Source organism: Medicago sativa, chromosome 5, assembly GCF_051527215.1.
Source record: "Medicago sativa cultivar Bolivia chromosome 5, Bolivia_mono, whole genome shotgun sequence".
NCBI classification, from domain to species: Eukaryota; Viridiplantae; Streptophyta; class Magnoliopsida; order Fabales; family Fabaceae; genus Medicago; species Medicago sativa.
The window spans coordinates 59,079,634-59,103,329 of NC_140753.1; the positions used below are offsets into that span (position 1 = coordinate 59,079,634).

The window sequence follows — 23,696 nt, forward strand, 5'->3', positions numbered from 1 at the left end:
CTTTGTTTGGGAGTTTGAAGGGGAGGGGAGGGTTTTGGAAAAAAGAAAGGAGCAAGTGGAAGAAATAGAAGACATTGGGAGGAGAGGGCTTTGGAGGTTAATTTTTTACTCTTAATAAAAAATCCCCCTCATTTGGGGGAACTCAAAAATCGTATTGGGGGAGGGTTTTGGGGGGTTATAGAGGGTTTATATGAATTTTTCAAATTCAATCTATGTTGTTATAATATTCTTAAAATTAAAAGTATATTAATCATAAGTATTAGTTTATCATTATCTAAAAAACTGTTTTTTCAAAAAATGCGAAATTTTTTGTCCATTTTTCTATATATTTCCAACCCCCCAAAGCCCTCCCCTCCCTTCCCCTCCAAACTCCCAAACAAAGCCTAAAACATTCATCATCAATAAAGTTTTGAATGAACTTTAAACATGGTTCATCAGACCACATGCACCACAACAACCTACTATGGCTAAAACACCACCTAAAAAAATCAACTATGGCTAAAACAACTCTTTGAAGAGGTCAGTGGAAACATGAAAAGAGACTACGAATCGTAGGATCTAACATGCCTTCAGAAAAAAAGCTCGAGTGGGCCACTAAAATAATTTGAGAGATATTTTAGAGACATTAATTGTTAATACCCACAATGAAAAGTATTGTACACATATTCTAAAATATAAAATAAAATTATCAAACTTAAACGAACTTCATTTAGTATAACCGTTCCTGTGCCTAACAAACTGAATGGTTAACACAAAAAATATCACTATATGAGAAAGTTAAAATAACAATATAAATTCCATTAAAAAAAATAAAAAAAATCCCTCCATACATGGCACATATATTTAGATTACTTGAGTACTACAATCACTATATGAGAAAGTTAAAATAACGACATAAATTCAAATATAGAGATGGAAAAAGATGAAATATATTTTAGCCAGTTTTTTTTTTTTTTCATCTTTAATTTCTGTGTTGTTTCACTTTTATTTTTCTTTCTAATAGTGAATTGAAAAAGAAAATACAATCAAACAAATGAAATAAATTAGACCCGGATTTTAAAGTGGCATCTCAAATATTTATCTATTTCTCACAATGTGGACAACCTTGATTAATATTTTCATGTACTAAATTTTCAATGTTCATCCAAAATTTAAACGTTTATCTTGAGTTGCTATTTTCTTTATAATTATCCATAAGAAGTTTTTTTTTCCTCCATGTTTTCAATGTTCATCCAAAATTTAAACGTTTATCTTGAGTTGCTACAATTTATTTTCTTTATAATTATCCATAAGAAGTTTTTTTTTCCTCCATGAATCAGATCATGATGACAACAACTTACAAATATCTTTTAAGGATATTTTAAGTTCAAAGAAATATCCAGCTAAAAATATCAACTTGCATGCTTTCATGACTACAATTAAAATCATATCAACATAGATTAGTCTATTTTTTGACAAAACATCGGGTCTAGTCTATGTTGGAGGAAACAATATTTTTTGCTGTGCCATGATAGTAATAGGTGCAAAAACATTCCAGCTAACTTGGATTGGATCGAAATAATTTGGTTTGGATCAAAATTTTGACATCTAAGTAAAATGTCAAATTTTACATTTCTACCGTTAATGCAATGACTTGATCGATGTTGATTCGACAAAAACAAGAGAAAATGATCATAAGTTGAATTCTGATCGCACCATTTTTTTTATTTATAAACCAACATTGATTGAGTCGCCGTTTCAGTCGTGAGGATATGACTACTATAAGCTACTTATGATTAGTGACATCAATTATTGTTAGAGTTTCAAATTATCCTATCCACTGGTTTACCATATGAAACTCTTCTTCACCCTAAACACGTCATTTGTGAAACATAGTACTTGATTACTATAACCACTAATAAAAAAGTTGAAATAACAACAAAATTTTAGATGATGACAGCAACTTACAAAAATCTTTCAAGGATATTTTAAGTTCAATGAAAAATCTGGCTTCAGATATCAACTTGCATGCTATCATGGTTAAAATCAAAACATTATTTGCATCAATGGACTAGTCTATGTTAGGGCAACAAGATTTTTTGTGTCTGGTGATAATATAGAGGCAACAAATATTTTAGCTAAATTAGGTTGGATCAAAATAATTTAGGGCTTACTTTTGACCCTTTCAAAAAATATCTATATCTTGATATTTTTTCATTGTGAAAATACTATACCATTTGACTGAAGTATCTTCGGAATTTTTTTTCATCTATATGATAAATATCAAACACATTTTGACGACTATAATCCACAACCCTATCCATAATCCATTGAGAATCCAAAGAGGAAAGTGATATTCCAAATTCAAGAAAAAAACCAAAATTTTAGAAATTTTGCAAAAAAACAAAGAACGAATTTTTAATAATAAAAATATTATATATATATATATATATATATATATATATATATATATATATATATATATTACTATTACGTAATTTTTATAATTTTTCTATGGCAAGTTGGATAGAGATTGATAAACACATGTGAGGAAGGATATCCAACTCAGCGAAAATTGGACATATCGATAAAACATTCTACTTCCATAACTGTATTTTTTTGAGCAATCTAACTCCATCACCCAATCTTATATTTCTTAGATTGATAAAATATTTAAAATAATCACAACAGAAGAATTTCAACCTATCCATAAATAATAAGAAGAGGTCCTCGTGAGCTTAATGGACAATGCATTATATATGTAAGGTTCGAGGTTCAAACCCCGACCCCCACAAAAAAAAAATTAGTAAGAAGAGATCGAGTGACCATTTATATAATAAGAAAAAGATGAACACAATAGTATATTTGATGTTTTGTTGGATATGTATCCATCATCTAATTATTCAATGTATTGTCATATTTCTCTATTAATTTTTTTTATAAGTTTGTTACTATAATCATTCTTATATATCAATGAAGGGTCGGAGCTGTTCTCGTAAGTTTAACTTAATTGATAGAGACAATTTATAATATATACAAGGTTCGGGTTCGAACCCAGCATAATAACATCTTTAATAATTTTTTTTAGAGGATCTTTAATAATATTTTGTGAAGTATGACTTTGATCGATTTTTTTTTAATAATAAAGACAAATATAATAAATTGAATTCTGCTCTTTACCCAACAATTTTTGCTCATTCCCAACCGAAAATGCCAAAATACCCCTGCGTGAGTTAAGTCACGTTAGTGTTAACTTTGCGTGACTTAATTCACGCAACATGACTTAACTCACGCTAGTGTTAATCTCTGCGTGACTTAAGTTACGCTAAGTATGTGTGCAGAAACTTCCTATTCCATAATTTTCTTTGATTCCTTCATTCATTCATACATCCATTCAATCAATTTCATCATTTTGTTCATCATTCATTCAAGCATTCATTCAATCAAGCATTCAGTCATAATTAAAATACGAAACATAAAGGAATAAAATAACGCAAAATGACATAAATAAAACGCAAACGCGCAAGTGTAAATATATTACATCCAAATCCGACAACATGTCATAAAAATACTACAAATATAAAAGTCATAAAATAAGACTCTACTGCTGCTCCAGTGGACTCCTACTCCTCCTCCTCCGTGGAGTCGGCATCTCGTCAAACACAATATAATCGGACCGGATGCCCTCCAAAATGTTGAAAAAGAGTGGATTTGAAACCACTTATGGAATCTTCAATGCATGATCCACTCTTGCTCTCATGCTGCTGATGACCTGCAATGGATCGGGAGGATGTCTGGGCCACTCCTGCTCAACAATAGCCTCCTGGTAGACAGGTCTGGGAGCTATGTACTCAGGAACGGGAGCAGGGCTGACGAATGGTCTGGGAATGGTCTGAACATAGCCGTACTGCCTCAGAACCCGCTTCGGCAAGTGACACACAATCTTTTGTTTGCCGGCCATGATCCATCTGGAGCACCAGCACACGTCCTGAAAAGGCGTCACGTCTCGTCGATGCTCGTACGAACTCCAGATGACATGATAATGCTCCACCGAATCCATCAAGCCTCTGAAGTGTTGAACATCAGCATACCCCCGGGAGGTTTCCATCTATTCTAAGTAAAAAATAAATGTCACGTATTCTAACAAACACCGTTAAAAAATAATACGTAAAATAAACATGAAATATTCTAAGTAAAAAATAAATGTCACGTATTCTAACAAACACCGTTAAAAAAAATAATACGTAAAATAAACAGTAACATATCATTAAATTAAATAAAGCAATTATACTTACTACTTTATCGCTCCAAAGCTTGCATGCCACATGTCTACCGAAGTCCAATAAAAGCGAAAAATCATAAGGTCCCCCTGGAAAGCCCCCATCCTCATGCTCCATACCAGGCTCAACCTGCTGCTGAGGAGGCTGCTCATACTGCTGCTGAGGAGGCTGCTCATACTGCTGCTGAGGAGGCTGCTCATACTGATACGTCTCCTGATACTGCGGTTGATACCCCCTCCTGATACTGAGGCTGATACCCCTCCTGATAATATTGAGGCTAATACGCCTCCTCCTGATAATGCTGCACATATTGATACTGTGTCGGCTCCACCGCCTGGGATGGACCCGTCTGTGACGATGATCCCCATGCAACATCAACCCTACCAAGTCTCGTGCCCCCTCTCCCTCGACCAGCCATAGGAGGGGGTAGTACTTGCTTTTCCCTCCGTGCACTACTAGTAGAGGACTGCTGCCTCCCTAACCTAACTCTGTCAGGCATCTGAGACGTATCCCTCTGAGACATATCTGCACAACATTTCAAAAAGCAAAAAATCAATGAGATATTTTCATACGGACAATTCAACAATAACACTTAAATTTCGGCAGTGTCATTTCAATCCGTAAACTACCACGTTGCAGTCAAACTAACTATAATCAACATTAACAAACATATTTCTAACAAATTTCATCATTAACAATCCAAAAAAAAAAAAAAATTCATCGAGACATTTTATCAAACACCTACAGTGCAACTTTCAATCAACTTAAAATCAAACAATTTTAAATACCTAAAACTACCACATTCCACTCTAAACATCTAAAATACATTTCCTAACTTAATTCATCACTAACAATCCTAAAAACTAACATGCAAGCCAAATTTTTAAAAACCTAAAAATATTAAATTTCTTAAAAAAATCTTAAATTTCAAACAAAAAAAAAATGCAATGAAGTAGTATAATCATCACTTACTTGATATTGTGGGAGAAATTGGCTTTGAATGACGCAAGAATGAAGAAAATAGGATTTGGAGGGGAAAAATTCGCAACACCAGAAGTTGAAAATGAGGGTGTCTATGTTGTTGTTATTAAGTGACTTAAGTCACGTAGAAAACATAACTAGCGTGAGTTAACTCACGCAGGGGCAATTTCGGAATTTCAGTTGGGAGCGAGCAATTTTTGTTGGGTAAAGAGCAGAATTCTAATAAGAATTTTGCTCTTCACCCAGCACAAATTGCTCGCGCCCTGCAGCCATGCCAAATATGCCCTTGCGCAAGTTGACATGCACAAGTGTTAAATATGCGCCACTTAACTAACGTCACGTGAGTTAACTAACGCAGCGTTAGTTAACTCATGTGGCGTGCTGTCTTAAGCATGCAGACCACCTCATTTCCTCATTTCTCATCTAAAATAAAAAAAATCTCAAAAATCTCTCTCAAATCACCCAAATCCAAAATTCCTTCAAGTTCAAATCAAACAACACTCCAATAACAAGTAAGTTTTCATGATCAAACACCATTAACCTTTTATTTTTACATGTTAGATTTTTTCTCTTAGATTAGAAATTTTTTAGATTTAGAGTTTGTTTAAATTTTGGTGTTTTTGGCAAGAAATCATACAATGTTAGGATGTAAATGACTTGTGTTGCTTAAATGTTTAGATGTTTGCATGTTTATGTCATAGCTTTCGAGATTTTTTGTGAGATTTTTTGGAATTAGGTTTGTTTAAATTTTGATTTTTTTTGCAAGATATGATAAATGTTACATGCAAATGAGTAATATTGCTTAATTATTTAGATGTTTGCATGTTTATGTTTAATGTATAATTTTTAGTGGTTTATGTATAATTTGCACTCCAAGTGTTCGATGAAATGTTTGAATGAGTTTTTTCATTGATTGTGCTGAATTCCTCTGTATTGTGTGTTAGGTAGATTTGAAGCAATGCTTGATGGATCGACGTTCATGCGTAATTCACTTGGGCGAGTAACCTCGTAGGTCAAGGTCTTGCGTCTTCGATGTAACGCAAGAGGTCTCAAGATCAACTTAATGAATTCAACCAAGCACTCAACCCCAGACACAAGCAGGATGCAAAATGTTAGGCATAAACGTCCAAAGCTCGACGAGGGGAGCGTATCATTCACTGGGCGGAGTTAAAGAATGACGAAAACGTGACGATCATGTGACGGAAATGCAAGTCCAGCAAGGGAGACGAGGCGTGGCAGCTACCAAGAGCCCACACACACCAACAGTTGAGAGGCACGCGGCCACAGGCGGTTAAGGTGCATTCCAACCACAACATTGCTCCTACCTCTCGAAATGGGGTAATTCAAACTCGCCAAACGGTGACGCATTTCGCCGCATTCATGCCTTTGAAAAGATTAAAATTTCGTTGTGGCCGGGTTTAGATGAAGGTATTAGGTGTCAAGGAATGGACCTTATTTCGTTGGCACTCGGATACCATCATCTAAAGCAAGCCTAACAAAAATTGTTCTTTCTGCAGTGCACGAATGTTTCAGCGAAATGTTTGAGTCATGTTGTTTGGCAAGTTTGAATTTACCCCATTTCGTAGGTAAGACAATTGTTGAAGCGTTGGAATGCCCATTCCAACCGTAACAATTGTCTTACACTGGATGGGGCAATTCAAACTTGTTAATCTACAGACTCCAACATTCGATTTAAAGATTCGAACGATGGTATTCAAGTTGTCGGGCGAATGGACTCTATTTCGTTGCACTGAATACCATCGTTCAAGATGCTCATCGAATGCGTTGGAGTCCCGCCGTTTAGCAAGTTTGAAATTTGCCCCATTCAAGCAGTAAGATAATTGTTGCAAACTTGGAAGGTGAAGACAATTTCTTCATCGTTCATTTATGTAATGTAACAAAACCTCTATCGCAATATTTAATTGAATTCACGCTATCGCAATATTTATTCGAATTCACGCTATCGCATTTTTTTTCGCATTTATTTAATCGCAAATTTTAATTCAAATTATTTATTTACTTTATTCTAATTTATTTTATTGATTAACCTTCTTTCTTCTTCTTCTTCTTCTTCTTCTTCTTCTTCTTCTTCTTCTTCTTCTTCTTCTTCTTCTTCTTCTTCTTCTTCTTCTTCTTCTTCTTCTTCTTCTTCTTCTTCTTCTTCTTCTTCTTCTTCTTCTTCTTCTTCTTCTTCTTCTTCTTCTTCTTCTTCTTCTTCTTCTTCTTCTTCTTCTTCTTCTTCTTCTTCTTCTTCTTCTTCTTCTTCTTCTTCTTCTTCTTCTTCTTCTTCTTCTTCTTCTTCTTCTTCTTCTTCTTCTTCTTCTTCTTCTTCTTCTTCTTCTTCTTCTTCTTCTTCTTCTTCTTCTTCTTCTTCTTCTTCTTCTTCTTCTTCTTCTTCTTCTTCTTCTTCTTCTTCTTCTTCTTCTTCTTCTTCTTCTTCTTCTTCTTCTTCTTCTTCTTCTTCTTCTTCTTCTTCTTCTTCTTCTTCTTCTTCTTCTTCTTCTTCTTCTTCTTCTTCTTCTTCTTCTTCTTCTTCTTCTTCTTCTTCTTCTTCTTCTTCTTCTTCTTCTTCTTCTTCTTCTTCTTCTTCTTCTTCTTCTTCTTCTTCTTCTTCTTCTTCTTCTTCTTCTTCTTCTTCTTCTTCTTCTTTCTTCTTCTTTCTTCTTCTTCTTCTTCTTCTTCTTCTTCTTCTTCTTCTTCTTCTTCTTCTTCTTCTTCTTCTTCTTCTTCTTCTTCTTCTTCTTCTTCTTCTTCTTCTTCTTCTTCTTCTTCTTCTTCTTCTTCTCAGGCAAAACCTTCAAATAGAATGGAATGAGAGACCCAACATAACCTTGAAAGTTTTTCCTCTTAGTTAACGCTAGAAGGACCAACTCGCTATCAATCTTGAGGTTGCAATCTCAACAACAAAGCTCGCGATGACAAAATTGAGACCCATAAGCACTCCAAATGCCTCGGCAATAAGGAGATCGACCACACACTCTCCTCGTTGAACTTTTAAAACGACAAATAAATACGAACGACATTTTTCTAGATAAGCGAACAAAGATAGCAGATTGGAGAGTAACGGAACTACAAAATCAAATAATACAAGCCATTTCTCCATAATTTTATCTTACAACAAGGTAGTATTAAAAGAGTTGACTTTAAGGAACAATGAAAATTAGCTTCCCTATTCAATTTACAAGCCAATGTAATTCTCATACTATCAAAACCATATTTACAAAAACAATATTCTTTTTCAAAATCTATCTTGGTCTAATGGTAGGTATGTCACCACTAACAAGGTCACTACCCAAAATATCTCCTGAAACTATAAAAGGAGTCTTTATATTAGATGATGAGGGTTGTGAACTAAATGTGGTTCCAGAATCACTTAAGTCATAATCAGCTCCCTTTTTGGCATGGTACTCAGGCATCATAGACAATATGATTTCAAGCTCTCTAGCCACTTCTGCCATTTTTGGCCTTTCATCTGGTTCATCTTTGCAGCACTTTAAACCCAATTTCAAAAGCTTTTCAACACACTCAGAAGTGTAAAATCCCATTCGGTTATCAACAATCGAAAATACTCCACCCGATTCGAATGCCAGTTTAACCTAAAAAAAAAAGTATTAATCATTATATTATCGTAATACTTTAAGCGATGAGTAATGGTTAAGGAACATTAGTAAGATGCGTACAAATGTACAATGGAGACAATAAGGTTTGAATTTATGACTTCGTGTAAACTATTTAAATATCACACCATTAAAATTGAGCTATGACATGACATACCTGTCTAATAATATTTTCACCGTGGAAGATTGGTGGCTTTCCAGTCACAAGCTCAAGAAATACAACACCAAGACTATAAACATCACTCTTGTCAGTCAACTTGCGAGTTAAAAAATACTCTGGATCAAGATAACCCTGTATGTTTTAAACAGTGAACAAACAATGAAAACAAGTCATTGATAGGGTGACATAAAATCAGCCTAACCAATGTATTAAAATAATTTCCAATATATATTTTTTTTTGTATTTTGGTTTTATACATTTTAATAAGACTTCAAAAGTAAATATGTTCATGGTAACCTTACCGGGGTCCCCTTTACAACTGTAGATACATGGCCAGGCAAGTTGCCTTCAATATCTGGAACTGGAGCTAGTCTTGAAAGTCCAAAATCAGCAACTTTTGCTATGAATTTTGAGTCTAGTAATATGTTGCTAGCTTTGACATCTCTGTGAAATATTGGAGGATCAGCTTCTGTGTGTAGATAGACAAGACCTTTAGCTGATCCTAGAGCAATCTTCAATCTCATGGCAAAACTAAGAGGTTCTTTAGATTTAGCTGTCATACAATATTAACTACAAAGTTAAAAGAGAAAACATAGAAATCCATGATTTTTTTATATAATCAAATATCATGATTATTTTGTACTTCAGTTATTTTTTAAGATATTGTAGAAGAGGAAATTATTATTTATTAATGTGACACTAACGATTATTTTGCAAGTATTTGTGAAGGGAATTGAACTTTGTCCCTTGAGGTTGCAAGATCAAACTCTTAATATTGAGCCGATAACTCAAACGTTTTCTATTTTAAATAGATACAGTTGAAGGAAAATAAAATATATTGTTTCATGGTACAGTTGAAGTTAAAAGCAATCAACATTATCATTAAATATACAATATAACAAACAAGATGACAAGAGCACAAAATGTACCAGAAACAGAAAGGTGATCCCTTAGTGTTCCATTTGGCATGTATTCATAAACCAGCATCTGCAACCATAAAGCAACAAGCCAGATGGAAAAAAATTAACAATTTATAGAAGAATATACTCAGGAATATAAGTGCTTATGTATGAATAATTTCTATAACAAAAGATCTAATAAAGTTTAAGGGATGAGACAGCTTCTGACCAAGAAAAAATTGTCAAAACGACTAATGGACATGAGAACAAGTCTAACAAGTGTTTTGTGCCGGTAAAAGCTCAAATAAGTCAATTCAAATACGCCCTTAATTGTGAATTAGAAAGTTTTGAAGGGATGAGAACAAGATAATTAAAATGAATTTGGACTTGCCTATCCTAAGTTCTAGCTTATAAAAATTTATGTCATGGTTAAATACCAAGTTGCTCTATGCATTATATTTGCTTCCTCTTTTCAAGAACGAAAAATAACTGAAGCTTATTAATAACAAAAATTCATTAAGTACAATAGTTACCTGTTCACCATCTTCATCACAGTAACCAATCAGAGACACAAGGTTGCGATGATGTAACCTTGATAACAGTTGTATTTCTGTAAGAAACTCCCTCTCACCTTGCAGTGAACCTTCTTGTGCACGTTTTATGGCAACGACAGTTCCATCATGAAGATTACCTTTATAAACCTTCCCATACCCTCCTTGTCCAATTTGAGCAGATTGGCTAAAATTGTTTGTAGCCAACACCATTTCTTCATAATTGAATGACCTTACACCATCAATTTTTATTGAGACCTTAGAAGCTGTGAAAAATTACAAGTCTACTTATGATACAGTTCGATAAAGAAATTCACGCCCATAAGACATGGTCAGAATAAAAAGATTTAATTGTTATGAAAATTGCTAGAGTAGAGAAGTGTCTCATGTGGTTTATAGAGGACTAAAGCTTGAAAATTGTTCAAAACTTCGATGATGACCAACATCTCAATCTTTAAATAGAAGTTCAGGGTCCTCCACATCCTTACAACCGATACAATGAACTGATCGCCATTGATTCGATTAAAACAAGAGAAAACTAAGAGAGATATTGATTGCTGCTCAAGTTTCAAAACATTTTCAAGCATTGGTCCACCGTAGACTATACGAGACATTTTCCCACCCTATATGTTGCCTCAATGTACTCACAGTTACGTCGTCTGGAAATTGTACGGTAATCTTTCAAGCGTGTTTTCAATATAAGAATGGCAACAATTGCAGATAATGTAACTGAACCGGCAATTGCACCTAAGACAATTCCAGCCAATGCACCTTTGCTTATTCCTGAACTTGAAGAGGAGGAAGTCACTGCAGAAATAATAAATAATGAGTTCAACTGTATTTATCGATGAAATATGGTTTGTAGCAGTATGCAGCAGCAGATTCATTATTGAATTCTAGTGACATTAAGTTTCTTGTTACTTACCATCTTTGTAAGGATCAAGCAGAACAAAGTCTAGAAGTTCATAAGGGCCAAACAAGTCACTCTCATGGATATCCCATTCTCTGAACAAGTCTCTTAGCCGAATAACCTCGCTTTCATTGAAAATATGAGAGCTTGTATTATCAACATATTCAGGAAAAAGCTTCAAGTACATTCTCAATCGACCTTCTTCCCACATGAAATTATTAATGAATAGCTGATTACTATGTATGTTAAGTCCACTTGCTAAGAAGCTTACAAATGCCTCCACATATGTATGGAAATCTGAAAATCCTGGACTTTTCAATCGATAATGAATTAGCAATGGCACGGCACAGACACACTGCGCAGAGTATTCATACGGAGGAGGGCATGGTTGACTTGGACAGTTTACAATGGAGTTACCATTCATATCATTTTCACCGTTAGATCCACAGAATTGAACTAAGGTGTTGTTATTTGAGCATATAGGATTCCCCTCAAGCCTGAAAAAAAAATGTAATTATTAATGTTAAAGAAAATGATCAACAAGTTTGGATCTATATCATAGGGATACCAATCATAATTTATTCTTCTTTTAGGAGCACAAAGGTACACTCTCAGTTGGGATCCATGAACTAATCCCTCAAGGTACAAATAGCTATTTAAGTTGACTTATCTCTCATAACAAATGTTTTTCCATACAGACCGACCTGAGATTTCAGTACTAAAATCAGAAAATAAGTTTATAAACATACATGAGTGTGACATTTGAAGGAAGATCTGTTGTACTTCCGGATATGCTTGTAAGTTGATTATTTTGCATGTCCCTGCAGGTTCATCGATACAGAAAACATTACAAAAGAAAAACAAAACACAATAAGAATTCAAGATACCTAATACTAAGAGAATGTGGTACAGTTCAGGGTTAATCTTATAAACTGAACCATAATATTTAAACGCAAGTTGTAATATCTAAAACCCTAAGCTTGAATAATTGAAAGCTACTGCAGCCAATCTTGTGTGTTTTCTGTTTGCGTTTTTGTATCTGTTCTTTTTGAACCAGGGTTCTAACAATATGCATGCTCCAAATTACAAATCTATAAGAGAATAACGGTGCAATTATCATTGTGCATCTTACAAGAGAAGTCTTTCTGTTCCATTTAAAGTTTTGTTCTGCCAAATGGAAGAGGGAACACTGCCACTCAGTGCATTGTTTGCAATTGACCTGTCATAGGGCAAGTAATGTGTTAAAAAGTCGTTGATTTTATAGCACGATTAATAAAACTATAAATTAAGAATATATTGATTATTGACTAAGAAATGTAACAGAATATGGTTTATAAGCAAGATAAGGTGATCTCATATTAATGTTATTTGGTCTATAGTATACAAGAACATTTCATGCAGAAGAACAAAAGGATGAAACAAAAGATAACTTACAATTTCTGAAGATGCGGAAGATCAGAAAAGTAAGATGGAATAGTTCCATTAAGCTTATTATTTGATAAATCACTGCACAAATTTCAAAGGTAAAAAATAAGATTATACAAGTTCATGCTATCATATTCATTCTGTAGATTTCCCTTGACTATTGTACATGGGAGGAAAATTTCCACATCGGGAATACAAATAATCGAATGAAGATACTATCATAGCAATAGAAGGTCTTACATGGTTGTGATATTTTCAGATAGCTTATTAGTAGGAATAGGTTCATTGAAATGATTGAGACTGAGGTCACTGCAATACAAACAAACAATTGTCAATAAAAACCTCACTATCAGTCTTGGACTGTTTCTAAACCTATAACTCTAAATATTCACTTTTGGCCGTGTTTGGCTTGCCTTATTTGAGCTTAACTACTGATGTAAGAACTTGTGAGACTGTTATAGAGAACTTATGAATACAACTTATGACATTTCCATAAGTTGTTTTCAGCTTTTTTATATAAGCTCTCAAAGATAGCTTATGAAAACATCTTATAGCTTATATATGAAAACATCTTGACTTTATTTTATCTTTTGTTATTGAAATAGTGTATGCATAAGCACTTATATGATAAGCTCTTATGCTACAAGCGCTTTACTTAAACTGATTATCCAAACAACACTTATACCACACTACTAGTGCTTTTGTCAAGTGCAGTGCAACAACTTAAAACAGAATCCTCCAAATTGCTAATAAACTGAATTGAAATGAGATGAATGGACTTACAGATAGCCAAGGTGTGGTATCCTGCTGAAATCAGGAATTGGTCCTGTCAAATTGCAGTTCCTAAGGCTCCTGGTTAGAAAAAGTAAGCGATATTACACTAATATCTCTATGAAACAATATTCAATATTGTTTTCTCTAATTTAAATTCCTTTGCACAAGAAATCACAAAGGTTTTATTATCTCGAATTGGCATTTCAAACTAAAACATTTAAGTAATGGTTCAAGCACCATGGTTTCACTCCTTATATTGGAATGTACTTAGCACACATGGTATCATCATAGAATGCACTTACAATTTCAATAATTTTGACATGTTGCCATAAGAATCTGGAATGCTATTTCCACCAAAGTTATTGTTATCAAGTTGACTGCCAGAACAAGAGAATACTTTAAAAATCTATGTGCAAGCAAAATATATTTATGCATTCAGTTAATAATGTTAAAGCATCAAACATTTAAAAAGAGGTTATAAAAGCTCTACAATGACAAAAGTAGCATCTATTCAGTTCTCATTCTCCTACACACTCTCTCAAGTCCAATTGTACTCAAGGTTTTAAATGTGATCTAATTGCGGCGAAGTTTGGTTTTGGAAACATCATAAACCATTATGTCGAGGTTCAGATCGCAGACCTTTTATTTCAAACCCTGATTATTCTAGTCTCTAAGTTTGAGACTCAGTGGCCACGTGTCTTCTTTTTCTTTTATTTTCTTGGTTACTAGTACTACTTCTACTTGAGGCAGCAAAAACCAAGAACTTAAATAGAATCTAACAATATCTTTATAGCACCCTACTCGTTGTGGTGACTCTTATTTCGGTTATTTTTATCTATTTATCTCTTGAGACATATGAAGATTCACATGGCATGGTAAAATCGTACATGTTATGAAAAAAGAATGGACAACCAGTATAACTCTTAACCAAAATGAAGATATTGTTTAGGCTTGGCAAAAAGAATCGTACATGGTGAAATAACTTTGATTTAATAAAGAATATGTGCTATACTAATCTAAAACAAAATGAAAACCAAAGAGCTTACAAACATACAAGCAAACATACGTAACATATAAGAATAAATAAATCATACAGTATCTTTAGGCTTGGCATCTCAGCAAGCTCATCTGGGAGCTTTCCTGATAAATTGTTGTGGTCAAGAAGACTGCAGGTCAAGAGATACATTTCGTCAACATAATCAGGAAAGTTATTAATGAAGTATTTGAAATATGGTTAAATATATATTTAGTCCTTATAATTATTTCGAATTTTGTTTTCCATATCTACTTTTCAGTCTGAAAAGTTACAAAACAATATGCAGTTTTGTAATTCTTAGGTACTAAAGAGTGGACATTGGGACAAAAAACAAAAATTGTAAATTTTACAAGGACTAAAAACATATTTAATCTTAAAAAAATCAAAATATTTTAACGGTCGACAAATATATTACTTACAGGTGAAGAAGGTTTCGTAAGCCAGAAAGCTGTGGTGGAATTTGACCACTAAGTGAATTGTTGTTCATGTGACTGTTCCATTAAGGGAAAAGATTAAAGCATTATTCTCACCATTCTTCTAAGAAAAATAACAAAGTTGGAGAGTAATAAAAAAGAAGTAAAGTAGCAAGAGTAGAAAATGTTAGAACTGTATGAATCAATGTAAAGAACATTACAAGTGTTGTGCATTTGTCAGGTTTGCAAATGATAAAGGTATTGGTCCGGTAATATTGTTCTGATCAATTTGCATTCTGTTCAAGACTGGAAGATAGCCAAGCTCTTCTGGCAAATGACCTATTAATTGATTTCCATTCAACAGTCTACAAAAAGATTATTTCATGAGAAGTATAGTAGAAACAATGTTATGATTAGATACACAACGATTTTGTTTATGTACTAATATGTGTAACGCTACTGAAAAATTGAACTAACGACAAAAATTTGAGACGGAAAAAAGTATAATACATTTCTAGTTTTAGCGTCACTAATATTTAGCATGAAATTAGATCGCGTAGAGGGATCTCAACTTACAAGAGCTTTAAAGTTTTGATCTTGCCGATTTCCTTTGGAATATTCCCGGTTATGTTGTTCCACATAAAGTCCCTTTGATGAATACAAGTAAAAGTTCAGATTAGAGGAATAAGGTAATTGAAATGTACTACATGATGCAAATGTTCACATAAATCAAATCTGCAATATTCTTGAGCAAAATTGAAAACTAGCAATAACAATATTGAAATCTGTTTATTTGTAACATAGTTGAATTAGAAACATGAATGCAGTCATAGCTTACAATATTTCCAGATGAGATAAATTGCCAATCTCCGGTACCAAAGTTCCAGCCAAGCTCATATTCATTAGATGCCTGCACATAATTAATATATTACCATCAGAGTATAAGCGATACTTCGATCCACTAACAACGGAAAATCAAAATGCATAAGAGAGAGACGAACGAAAAAGCTGAAAAATACATTCCAAACTATTTAGGCATTTAGGACTATTTCAATGGAAAAAAGAAGCATATCATACAATCGTTGAACATGTAGAAAGCCATCTTCTAATGTTGTATTCGAGCACAGAACTCCCGTCCACTTGGATCTACATGGGTCTCCGCGATTCCAGTTGCTCAAATTTCCATTAACATCAATCAACTTGTCCCATATGGTTCTCAATGTGTCAACTGCAAGTTAGTGAAAATAAAATCATCATGTCAACAATAGAATATATTGCGTCGAACAAACAGTAGAATATATGATACACCATACAAAAGAAGAAGAAAAAAGTTACCTTCAGTAGGGTCAGTTCTCTGACTTGCAGCTAATAGAAAACAGCAGCAGAACAGAAAGCATAGAACAACTTCAAATTTACAGCCCTTCAGAAAATACTTCATCCCACAAAAGCAGAAATCACCACACCTCTTAAATATCTATTTGAACTTAGCAAGGTACTTTAATTTTTTTCCCTGAACAACAAAACCAGTTAGAACACATTCATAGCTATGCTTTAAAAAACAACCAAGTTGGTACATGCTTCTAGCATGCTTTTATAAAATAAGCCCGCGACCACGATTTGGACTGCGACATCATAGTTTTATTTATCTATTTATTTTCACAATCAAAACGCGACTACGATTAAGGCTTCACAGTCATGATCTTCCATAATCAAGGATCGCAAAGCGACCATTATCACAACAACAACAATATAATTAAAAATTTACCGTACAAGTGTTTATGTATAAACTATTTATTTATCAAAAAATTATATAACGAAAATATTTTCATATAAGCTATAAGCTGTTTCCATAAGCTATCCTGAAGAACTTATGGAAATAAAATGAAAACAACTTATAGGCATGTCATATTTTGTTTCTATAACTTCTTCCAAATTGTCTCACAGGTACTTATGTCAGTAGATAAACTCAAAAATGTCAATCCAAACAGACTCCAAAACCTTACTTCTTTATCAAGAAAACCCTGCAGCTATATCTATCTATCGTACAACAACAAATTACCTGATGGAAAGTAGCACAAAAGCAACAGTGCAAATAGATCATAGTGATTTGGATGCATTTATATAGATAACACCAAAATTTTTAATCAAAGTAGAAAAGATCAGCATTGAAAATTTCTTAGTTGTAGAATTTTGACCAGGTCATCAATGTAGTGGGAGAATGCTGCCATCACTTACGTTTCGTTCATGTAATGTAGCTCTTAATTAATCAAGGTGAATGCATGAGTAAGGTATTGTAAAATATTAAATATTACACAGCAAATTAAACGTTGACAAGGAAGTGCATTTTTACTTTATAATAATGTGGTTGATCATTTTGACTTTCTGGAATCATAAGAAAGAGCTTCATTTGATCAGTCATGAATTATTAATTTAATCTCTATAATATAAAGTGTTGGTGTGATTTGGTTGCCTGAAATTAAATAAATAAATAAAAATAAATACTCTATCTGGTTCATTTTAAATATCTCGTATAAATTTTGCACATTTGTTAAGATAATGAAATGTTGTGTTGATTTCAATGATAACATAAATTACAACTTACACGTAAATTCCATTTATATGTTGTCAAAGTTCAAACTAATAAACCTAATAACGCTTAAATATGATGACACGGTCTCTTCCAAAAACAATTTCAACTAATAAGGTTTGATTTGATTTTTCTGATCCAAGATTAAGTTTTCTTCTCTATTGCTAGACGTTAAATATATCTGTGCTTTTCATTCAACACATTAAACGTCATTCTAGCTATAAGAAGAAAATATTTCAAAAAAAAAAAAAAGGCTATATAAGAAGAAAAAAACAAACTCTTTTTTTGAAGGGAAATCAACTCTTCTTTTGTATATTGTTTCTTTATTTTTTTATGGGTTACTTTATTGTTTATTATTTACAATAATTATTAATAATTTTTGGTTGAAAGATTTTAAATTATATAATTTATAAACAAAGAAGCCAGATAACTACCTCAAATCTACGTGACAGAAGGTGACCGATCAGAAAGTCTTACCATGACATTGAATTATTTTAATTATTTTCTGCATATATAGCGTGATTTCATCCTTTGATAATAGAGCCGTTGTTTATATATTTTAAAAATAATTTTCTATGTTTTAATTATATTTGTTAAAAAATGATTTGTTTTATTTTGTTGTTGCTGAAAATGAAATAATTATTTTGATTATCTTTTACAAAAATAATTGTTAGTAGAAGGGGGAACAAGATAGTTCACGTATTTATGTTTATTCAACCATATTAATGAATAGTGAGGTATATGTTATCTTTAAAGAATTGTGGATAGTTTATGAAACACTTAGATTAAAATTAGTCGAATGAATAAATTTGCAAGTCTTATCCATGAACTAATTTTTTTTTTATTAGTAAATTTATTCATGTGACTAATTTTCACTTATTGTTGGGTAAATTAGTCACAATTCTTCAAAAACAGCCTAGAAAAACCTTAATAGTAGTCTAGTTTAACATGTATAGTTTTCAACTTAGTAGTCTAGTTTAACATGTATAGTTGAATGCATTTTCAATCATGAATTATGTTTTTCTTATATCTACTATTTGTGTTTCTCTTAAAAGTATTTAAAGAATAATATTTAAAATATTTAATCTATAATAAAATTATAATAAAGAAGAAACCAAATTATTTCATAAAAGTATATCAAAATTACATCTATAACAAATTGTCTAAAATAAACATGAGTTAAGTACCTTTGAGATTAATTTGAATGAACTAACTATAAATCGTTTTACATTTTCAATCAATTACAAATTACTTAACTGATTTTTATGATATAGATTAAAAAAATTATTAGTCAAATATTTGTACTGGTTTAACCTATATTATTAGTTGACATCGTACCATTTTTTATATTGTGATGTGATGCATATGAATTAATCAATTAAATAGTTAAGTTTCAAAGTCGGTCTATTCACGCTGTTTTTAAATAATTGTTCAATTCAAAAGAGTTTTGGGTAAAAAAAAAGCAGGCAAGTGAACTTGTTAAACCTATGTGTCTTTTTATTTTATTTTTTATTTAAGGAAGCAGCCTTAGGTTTTGTTTGCGAGTTTGGAGGGGAAGTGGAAGAAAAGTTTAAAAAAAGAGGAAGGAGTAGGTGGAAGAAATAAAAGACATTGAGAGGAGGATTTATTTTTCTTCAAAATTTAAAACTCTCCCCATTTGGAGAACTAAAAAATTGTATTGAAGAAGAGTTTGGGGGGGTTTAATATGAATTCTTCAAATATAATCTATTTTGTTATAATATTCTTAAAATTAAAAATATATTAATCATTCTTTCAAAAAAAAAATATATTAATCATAAGCATTTGTTTATCACTCTCTAAAAAAAATACTATTTCAAAAAATTTGAATTTTTTTTTTCTCCAATTTTCCATTATATTTCTCACCCCAAAGTCATTCTCCCCCTCCAAACTCACAAACAAAACTAAACTGACTAGAAATTGATCTAGAAGAATAAATAGTAAATCTAGAGTTCGAACTTTGACCCTTACATACCGCATTATCTAAAACTCAAATAGACACCTAAATATCTTTTAAAATATTTGTTTTGAAAGTTTTGTCAAATTATTATTTTTTATTTTTAAATCATGTATATATTTGAATGCGCGTGTCTCTGTATTGCCTTTTGTATAATTGAAAACCCAAAAAATCATTGTTAATGACTTTTAAAATTGTGGTTAATTGTGCTGATTGAACACTCAATTAATATTGGTAGAAACATTGTATAATATATATAGAGGTCTTTGTATCAGGTTAACTTGAAGTTAGAGGGAAGACTCTAATAGACTGTTGTATTAGGTTAACTACTACATAGATTTTTACTAATAAATCTAATAGACTCTAATAGACTCTATAGACTCTATTAGACTCCATACTACTCCGCAAATTATTCTTTCACCTGCAGTACTTCATTACTGAAATATACTCCAATTGTTTAAAGAAAAAAAAAAACTAATAAAACTTTAAAAATCACATTCATTTGAAGAAATTCACATTTTCTTAGAATAAATTCACACTTTTCATTCATTTTCTTAGAATAAATTCACGCATGTCATTCATTGACATTAAACTCAATCAAATAATGTACTTAAAGGCTAACTATCTGGTAGTCTACTAAGAACCGAGTGTTCTGGTTTGTGTTCGCATTCGAAGTCTAGATGAACAAACGCTCGCTCAACTTCCGGAAGTTTCTCAAGATTTATCTGTAGACTTTCTCCAATGATATGTGCTTCTTTTAAGGGTAAATCCTCTGGTAGTTCAATGTCAACCTGTTTTACATTTGAACCAAAATTATGAAGTAAAACATATCAATGTCAAACTGTTATGTGATATAGAAAAGTTATACCATATCATACATAAAATCGAGGTTACAGATTTACATTTTTAGAGTTAGTAGTACTAAAAGTGATTTAAGTTTGGATACAAACCTCTACGAAGTATAGAACTCCAAATGAGTAAGCGCGAACAGTATCAATGCGCTTAATTTGAGAGTGCATTATGACAAGGTATGTTAGCTTCTGCAGAAGTTCAGGAGGTGCAGATTGTCCCACTAGTGAAACTGCATAAGAAAGTATCTAGCATCAATATTCATACACCACGTATTTAAAGTGAAGTCTATTATCGAAGAAATAATAGTTAATGCGGCAATGAACTTCGAAAATGACAATTAAAAACGGACAAATTTTCTGCAAAATCGACAATTAAATAAAGATTTTTTTTTGAACAAAACAATTAAATAAAGATGGAGGGAGTAGTAAATGAATTCTACCTGCATTTTCCATAACAGTACCAGACCAATTCGAAATAGTGTAAATTGCAAGTAAAATAGCACCAATAGGGTCAATCCACCAGTAAAATTTATCACCATGAACAGCTGCAACTAATCCAACCACATTTGTTACAACATCAAAGTGATGATCCTGCAAGTTAGTATTTGTTAGAGACGGCAACACAACTTATGTCGGCGCTGTTTGAATAATAAATCCTTATCACATAAGTGCCTATGTATAAGTTATTTCAATAATAAAGAATAAAAAAGCATATTATTTTCAGATACGATATGAACTGGTTTCATAAGCTATCCTAGAGAGATGATGAATATAAGTTAAAAACAACTTATGAGCATGTCTTATGCTATTTCCATAAGCTCTCCCAAATAGACTCACTTGTTTATGCTAGTAGATAAGCTCAAATAAGTTAGTCCAAACAAACTCAATTTATAAAGCAACTTATCACAAGAAAAGGCGACCATACATCTGCATAGGCAAGAACAATCTTGTTTCCTGAGTTTTTGCAGTAAAACCAAAGTGCAAGCTTCACCAATGTTGCAAATATCATAATAGAGTACATCCATACTAGTTGATCATAAGACATTTTCTCAGAAGGATCATTTTGTATTAGCTGTTCGACAGCAGTCGTTAATACCTGAAAGCCTGTAGCGAGATTTGTTAAGATGTGATTTAATGATATGACGATTATGATTAATTGGCAGCGTAAAGATTCTTTACACGGATTAATTGGCGGTTATACTTAATGAACAGTTTGAATGTAAGTAATAGATAAAGAGATTTGGACACACCAAGTGTTGCCATAACAGCTGCAAAGATAATTATTCCTACTGGCTGCATTCTCAACTTTCCAATAGGGTATTTGTACATATTTATGGTCTTCATTGAAATGTGAGTGAACCAAAGTATGCCACCAGCCATGAAGTCAAGCAGAGAATCCAATGTTGAAGCAGCAATAGCCATAGATCCAGTCCTAATTGTCACATAAATCTAGACATGTATATGCATGTTGTTATTTAACTGTGCAAGCTAAGCAAGTATGTTCAAAGGAATATAAACATCTTAAGGAATATCACCTTTAATGCCAATAAAACTGCATTTGCATAGTTAGAAATCTTCATCGCTAGTTCATGTTGAGCCTGTTTTTCTATGTCTTCTACATCAATGGAATCCGACATTACTATGGAGTCAACTTCCTCAAATGATTTTAGAGTAGCAAATTGTCTTTCATAGTACTCTTTCTCTCCTATAAATTTTGAGACATAAAACATGTTACCTTAAACACTGTGATTTGTGTTATATGACACAGAGAATATACTATTAAAGCAGTATAAGTGGAGTAGTAAATATTGGATCAAAATAGGGTGTTGCTTCAAATTCAAATTTGTTTATCATGTGTAAAACATAAAGAATGATATAATCTAGATTGATGCAATGTGTTGAAGAAATCAACAATCTCCTCCTTACCTGGACCTCTTCGTCTAAGGTCCAACATCACTCACACATGTATCACTCTTATGGGAACAATCACCATGTGATGGACACCACTTTACTACCTCACACTCACCTCATTTTCTGGCTGATTTGAGCGTCCAAGTACATGAAAGTACACAACCCCTTGTCTGAGAGCTCCCATTGGTTATCTTCCATTGCACTTCAACATCACCAGCCATCATTCGCGACCCAACTCGGATCAAACAATATCGCTAAGGTGTATGGCCTTCTAGAAATACTTGCGAGGATATATTTCGCTACAATGTATTGTTTTGACTACCACTTGCCTCATTTCATCCATTGTTAGTTTAATTGTTTTATGCATGAAAAACACCTTCAATTACTCTATATCTCAAGGAATTACTTGTGTCTTGTGCTTAAAGAGCACTCAGTTGTTCTCCGAGCGATACGTGACTAAGATCATTGAATTCTTCTAGGGAGGATACTTAGATTCAAACTACTTTGAACGTGTTATAATAATGAAGAAACTGTTTCTACAGCTCTGATATAAAGTATTCCTCAAGTAATCAGATTGAATATACAATCAAAAAAAATTAACAGGGTACTTGGTAGATTGTTTCACGTTATTGCATGATTATAACATCAAAATCCCTTTTCAAATTCAGCATCCTCTATGTTCTATTCTTACCACAATATTCAATACAATTTTTAATTTTTTTAAACATGGCTCTTTATTCTTGATTTTGAATTTGTTGTCAATGTAATCATAATTTTTTTTTCATGGATCTTTAAAATGTTATGAATAAACTTTATATCCAAATAAACTTCATGAACAAGATACTTGAGGTGCTAGCTCAACGGTAAGAGTTTAGTCTTGTAACAAAGTATTCGGTTCGAATTCCCTCAAGAATTGTCGTAAAATGATCATTAGTGCCACTTTAATAAATTAAAAAAAAGAAAACTTTATGAACAAGATATATAAATCTAATTATGACTAGAGATTAATACAACTTTCAATCTAGTAAAAAAGTATGTTTCATACATGATTAAAGGAGTGAGAGATTGACCTTTGCTTAAGCTTGTAGATGTAGAGAAATGAGGATCAAAGTCAAAGGAAGAGTCAGTGTGGAGGGTCAAAGAATGGACCTTATCAGGCAGCTTGGATAAGAAAGTTGTTGTAAGTGAGTTGAAAGAGTTCATATTATGATTCTGGTTGCCCAATAATGGCCTTGAACTTGAATTTCCCTCCATTGATCACTGCTACAGTATAGTATATACTAGTATAGTGCTAGTGGTCACCACATATATGTATATGCGTGTAACCCAATAATAATAACTGCATCA

The 23,696-nt window shown here is 32.6% G+C and overlaps 3 protein-coding genes across 4 annotated transcripts; all 3 read right to left on the bottom strand.

Annotated features, from left to right (window-relative positions):
• Nucleotides 1-3,700: 3,700 nt before the first annotated feature.
• On the bottom strand, nt 3,701-4,087 carry LOC146923549 (uncharacterized). Its single transcript, XM_085711734.1, has one exon. The coding sequence runs from the start codon at nt 4,085-4,087 to the stop codon at nt 3,701-3,703; it is 387 nt and encodes a 128-aa protein (XP_085567860.1).
• A 4,206-nt stretch (nt 4,088-8,293) lies between these two features.
• Nucleotides 8,294-17,115, bottom strand: LOC146923550 (putative LRR receptor-like serine/threonine-protein kinase At1g06840). Of its 2 annotated transcripts, none has more exons than XM_085708710.1 (20): nt 16,361-17,115; nt 16,103-16,253; nt 15,864-15,935; nt 15,602-15,673; nt 15,247-15,390; nt 15,032-15,103; nt 14,671-14,742; nt 13,879-13,953; nt 13,586-13,654; nt 13,043-13,111; nt 12,812-12,883; nt 12,510-12,596; nt 12,127-12,198; nt 11,393-11,874; nt 11,116-11,274; nt 10,450-10,733; nt 9,953-10,004; nt 9,320-9,570; nt 9,015-9,149; nt 8,294-8,836 (listed from the first exon to the last, which is right to left on the bottom strand). In XM_085708710.1, the coding sequence occupies exons 1-20, from the start codon at nt 16,461-16,463 to the stop codon at nt 8,486-8,488; spliced, it is 2,844 nt and encodes a 947-aa protein (XP_085564836.1). In that variant the 5' UTR covers nt 16,464-17,115; the 3' UTR covers nt 8,294-8,485. The 2 variants fall into 2 exon arrangements, with proteins under 2 accessions (XP_085564836.1, XP_085564835.1); XM_085708709.1 differs by having other exon boundaries at nt 9,947-10,004.
• A 2,947-nt stretch (nt 17,116-20,062) lies between these two features.
• LOC146923551 (metal tolerance protein 4-like) lies at nt 20,063-23,696 on the bottom strand. Its single transcript, XM_085708711.1, has 7 exons — nt 23,420-23,696; nt 21,974-22,143; nt 21,689-21,887; nt 21,364-21,542; nt 20,879-21,029; nt 20,538-20,668; nt 20,063-20,378 (listed from the first exon to the last, which is right to left on the bottom strand). Exons 1-7 carry the CDS (start codon nt 23,601-23,603, stop codon nt 20,205-20,207), a joined length of 1,188 nt encoding a protein of 395 aa, XP_085564837.1. The 5' UTR covers nt 23,604-23,696; the 3' UTR covers nt 20,063-20,204.

Coding starts and splice junctions, on each gene's coding strand:
- LOC146923549 (XM_085711734.1), bottom strand. CDS start 4,087: ATGGAAACCTCCCGGGGGTATGCTGATGTTCAACACTTCAGAGGCTTG.
- LOC146923550 (XM_085708709.1), bottom strand. CDS start 16,463: ATGAAGTATTTTCTGAAGGGCTGTAAATTTGAAGTTGTTCTATGCTTT. Junction 11,875..12,126: donor CCTTCAAATGTCACACTCAT/GTATGTTTATAA, acceptor TTTTTTTTTCAG/GCTTGAGGGGAATCCTATAT. Junction 8,837..9,014: donor GTGAAAATATTATTAGACAG/GTATGTCATGTC, acceptor TTTTTTTTTTAG/GTTAAACTGGCATTCGAATC.
- LOC146923551 (XM_085708711.1), bottom strand. CDS start 23,603: ATGGAGGGAAATTCAAGTTCAAGGCCATTATTGGGCAACCAGAATCAT. Junction 21,888..21,973: donor CAGTTTTATTGGCATTAAAG/GTGATATTCCTT, acceptor ATACATGTCTAG/ATTTATGTGACAATTAGGAC. Junction 20,379..20,537: donor GAGTTCTATACTTCGTAGAG/GTTTGTATCCAA, acceptor AATGTAAAACAG/GTTGACATTGAACTACCAGA.